Source organism: Xyrauchen texanus, chromosome 13, assembly GCF_025860055.1.
Source record: "Xyrauchen texanus isolate HMW12.3.18 chromosome 13, RBS_HiC_50CHRs, whole genome shotgun sequence".
In the NCBI taxonomy this organism is placed as follows: Eukaryota; Metazoa; Chordata; class Actinopteri; order Cypriniformes; family Catostomidae; genus Xyrauchen; species Xyrauchen texanus.
In genome coordinates this window covers 31,046,192-31,050,732 of record NC_068288.1, presented here as the reverse complement: position 1 = coordinate 31,050,732, position 4,541 = coordinate 31,046,192, and the positions used below count along the sequence as shown (strand labels likewise).

Sequence of the window (4,541 nt, the reverse complement as noted above, 5' to 3'; positions counted from 1 at the left end):
AAACGTGTATCTAAAGCGAGCCGTGAAATTTCAACTCAGTGTACACAGCAGGAGTTTAGAGAAGAGAATTTGAGACCATTCAGTGCTGTACTGCAAGTGCTAAATAAACCACTCATTTTATATAACAGACCATTAATGAATTTTTCTTGCAGTTGGTATATGAATAAATAGGTTTTTGCTATATCGTACCAACATTATCAACACTGTAGTTTTAAAAAATCAGTCTCCATGGGAGCTGGCAAACATCAATTTCTGATTTTATCGAGCCTAATTTACTAATATTGCTGTTCATTATTGGTAAGATGTATGACTTGGAGCCATTTTCTTTCACTTCAAAGGATGCTAATTGAGTAACCATGTACAAAATCCCTTTGAATGTACTGACTGTAATGGTTCGGCTAAACCAGAAAGAGCGAAGCATTTGGTAGTATGCTGACTTCATCATACATTCATCGATATAACAATCCACAGATATATCTGCATGTTTCCTGATCATTATTATTATGTGATTATGCCTTTTTTCCATTTTATTCCTCATTTTGGAAATGTATTCAGTTTATGTACCGTTGAACCTATTTTTTCAGGCAGTGTAAGTTGTGAACTATTCAAGTCAGTCTTCCTCATTTCCTCCATTTAAATTGCTGTTCTCCACGTTCAGGCGCTCTTTCTGAATATTTTCGTTCTTATTTAGGCCATCCAGAGGGCATTGAGTTTCCTTCTGCCCCTCCAATGACCACTTGGATACTGCACTGGCCATCTGGCAGAACTTCCTCAAGAGAATCTCTCTCAGAAGCAGGTAAACCCATGGATCTAAAATCTGATTGAGTGAGGCCAGACGAATGGCTATGAGAAAGAAGTTGCAGTCCATCGGTATGTCCTGGGTGGATGGGGAGAGTAAAGCAGCAGACTTGCAGTAATGTGAGGATGTTTGAGTCGAGATCATTTTCAACATAAGGACCTATAGAAAGGAAGGAGACACCAAAATAGAGTCATTATTTTTCATTTAAAGATGAAAAGAAAAAGCAGCCTTCAAAACTCCTTGCAATCTGCGTTCACAAATATCCCCAAAAATGCTCTGCAGATTTCCACAGAATTTGAACACAGCATTCATAGTGTTGCACACATCACATACTCCTTGTGAGTTTGTTTATTTAATATTTTGGTAAATTTAATCATGATTTAAGACATTACAGTGTAGAACTTTGTTCCATTTCACACATTTCTCCTTATTAAAATACATTTAGCAGAATTCTACAGATTTCCTTCTACAATCAATGCAGAACATGCGGGAAACAAATTATTATTATTCTGTGCTACTCATGCCAAAATTTTTTTAAAGCATTTTTTAATTTGAATGGGACTTTGATATGTGTGTATATATATATATATATATATATATATATATATATATAGAGAGAGAGAGAGAGAGAGAGAGAGAGAGAGAGAGAGAGAGAGAGAGAGAGAGAGAGAGAGAGAGAATATTGTGTAGATCCCCCTTGTACCACCAAAACAGTGCCAACTCGTATGTTATTCTGAGATGATATTCTTCTCAACACAATTGTACAGAGTGGTTATCTGAGTTACCATAGACTTTGTCAGTTCAAACCAGTCGGGACATTCTCTGTTGACCTCTCTCATCAACAAGACATTTCTGTCCACAAAACTGCCACTCACTGGATGTTTTTTGTTTTTGGCACCATTCTGAGTAAATTCTAGAGACTGTTGTGTGTGAAAAATCAGTTTGTCATGATGATGAGTAACATATGATAACCATATGATCATATGATAACCACTCTGTACAATTGTGGTGAGAGTTGGTGTTGTTTTGGCGGCACGAGGGGGACCTACACAACATTAGGAAGGTGGTTTTAATGTTGTGGCTGATCGGTACACACACACACACACACACACACACACACACACACACACACACACACACACATGTTGGTCTACCAATCATTATGAGGACTTTCCATAGACATAATTATTTTTACACTGTACTCACTATAGATTCAATCCCTTAAACCTAACCCTCACAAAAAACGTTCTGCATTTTTACATTTTCTATAAAACATCGTTTAATATGTTTTTTTAAGCTATTTAAATTATGGGGACACGAAATGTCCTCATAAACCACATTTATAGCATAATACCCTTGTAATTACCAGTTTGTAACCTAAAAAATTGTCCTCGTAAACCACATAAACATGCCCCCCCCCCCACACACACACACACACATGGAGTAACCCTAAGAATAGGCTACTTGATATTCTTGAATGAAAATGTCATGATATTTGTAAAAAGTACGTTATTTTAATAATAATTGTAATAATAATTTTATGGTTTACACATTGCACTTTCACAACAAAATTCCATCAAATTGAATTGAGTAATATGTAATCAAATTAAATAACTATACATTTAATTTAGCTAATCATTACTGAATTCAGTTTGATGTAATTTTATGAAATAGAAATTCCTTAATCAAAAAATAATAGGCTAAACTATTTTTTGAGTGTACATATGAATTGATAAAAAAATAAATATTTAGTACAAAAAAACAAAAAGCACGTTTAAGTTTTGGCATTACAGTACTTCAGGCTGGGCTGGAATGATACTTTGTATGTTTACATGTAATAACTACAGTAAGTGTATCTGGAAAAGCAATATGATACGTACCAGTAGAGGTGACCAACACGTCAACAAAACACACATAATGCCCATCAACTGAATAACAGTCTCTGTCGTTAATCTCTCCCATTGCTTGGATGACTGGGTCGAACTTGACTTCGTTTTGCAACGTGTAACCAATGCACGGATGGTCACAACATTACAGGACAATGTGACAAGCAAAGAAAATATCCCCAGCACTGCAAAAGTCGTGGCAAAAAACGTATTTCCCGTAACGTCCTTGTCCCCAGTACTTATGAAACACCAAGTGCCTGGCCACTGCAAAGTGTATTTCCCAACCCCAGCAACAGGCAATAAGGCAAAGAGCAAAACCAGACACCAGATAATGAACAGAACCTGCTTGGTCACGGTTGTTTTCATGTAATTTGAGTACCAGTATGGAGCAGTGATGGCTAAGGACCTCTCAATGGCCATGGCACTGGCAAGAAAGAGAGAACACAACCCAAAAGTGGTCATGCACACCCCAAAGAAGGCGCACAAGGTTCCCGACGGGTCCACTCGGTCCCATTTCAGACCTGCTCTGTAGACCGAAATGACTATTGGGCTTGTGAGCAGTTGGCCGAAAAGGTCAGCTAACGCCAACGACCCGATGCAAAGAAGAAAGGATTGCTTTTTTTTATTTTCCTTTCTTCTATACGCATTGTAAACTAGCAGCATCGCAAGAGAGTTCCCGACCATTCCGGTGACCATCATAGTTATGGGAAAAACCACGGACACGGATCCACAGCTGCCACTCTTACCGACACTGTCCTGTAAAGGTTTGGACACGTTAGACTCCAGCATCATGTTTCCAGCAGAAAGGTTTCGATGCAGAACATCTGAAGACTCGCATTTAGATGTCATCCTTTTTCAGGGAGCGTGTTCATGGCCCCAGTAGCGTTTTGAAGCAGGTAAAGTCCCACAGTGAAGTCTTCCTCACTTCTGTCTCACTTTCTGCGCTCTGCTGCTAGAGCGCGCACTGAATGGGCGCGCGGTATAAACAGAGGCGGGACCTTTATGGAAATGTAAAAATGCTCAGAAAGACAACAGATGAAATATCACACGACCACAAAGAATATCCTGACTAAAACACAAAAGGCAAAAAAGATTGTTTTAAGTCAAGAACATTAGACGAATTGGTGCTCAGTTTCGTATGCGCATTCGCTTAATGGCGCTAAAACAGCTAACAGCGCAACGACTATAACAGTACGTGCGTGTCTCGAGACGCATTTTTCAAAGGTTGAAGTTCTTTACTTGACACGGCGTCACTCCTGTAGTGCACGAGATGCAAAAAAGGATCCTTAGTTTACTTTTTTGTTGTTCCGCTGGCCGTCAACAGTACCAACACCATGCTGTTCCTGTGCATCTCCCTAAAATAAATGAGAAATATTACCGAAATCCACACGCTAAGGGAGTATATTTAATTATAACATACGAAATGTTTAATAAGACACGTCAGACAGAAAATGTTGCAGCAAGAAACACCTGTCATTCTGCATCAGCACCGGCTCACAGCTGGTTTGGAACGCAACAAGTGCCACCTAGCGCACGAGAAGCGACTCTCTTCAAATCTTCATTATCACTAAAGCGCAGGTGTATTTATGTCAATTGAAGGGGCCATTTATGAGTGTGGAACGCTTTAGGCAATATTAGGCAAATAATAGCCTATACAAAACACTATTATATGAGATGGACAGGAAAAACTTTATACGCAAAAACTTAAGCTTCCGGGTTCAATCGACAGCATTTGTGGTATAGGCTAATGTTGAAAACAACAAAAATACATTTTTGAATAAAAATTAATTAATTTTGGCAATAGCCTACTTTTGAAACAGTGATTATTTTAACATTTACATATTGGCCCCATTCAC

General features: G+C 38.4%; 1 protein-coding gene across 1 annotated transcript; it reads right to left on the bottom strand.

Moving 5' to 3' along the window:
• Nucleotides 1-610: 610 nt before the first annotated feature.
• Nucleotides 611-3,534, bottom strand: LOC127653758 (prostaglandin E2 receptor EP3 subtype-like). The gene is made up of 2 exons (XM_052140535.1): nucleotides 2,680-3,534; nucleotides 611-958 (listed from the first exon to the last, which is right to left on the bottom strand). The coding sequence occupies exons 1-2, from the start codon at nucleotides 3,532-3,534 to the stop codon at nucleotides 611-613; spliced, it is 1,203 nt and encodes a 400-aa protein (XP_051996495.1).
• Between the last annotated feature and the right edge of the window lie 1,007 nt (nucleotides 3,535-4,541).

Excerpts from the sequence above, each read along its gene's own strand:
- LOC127653758 (XM_052140535.1), bottom strand. The coding sequence starts at position 3,534 with ATGACATCTAAATGCGAGTCTTCAGATGTTCTGCATCGAAACCTTTCT. Across the intron at positions 959-2,679 it reads CGTGTTGGTCACCTCTACTG|GTCCTTATGTTGAAAATGAT; the intron begins GTACGTATCATA and ends TCCTTTCTATAG.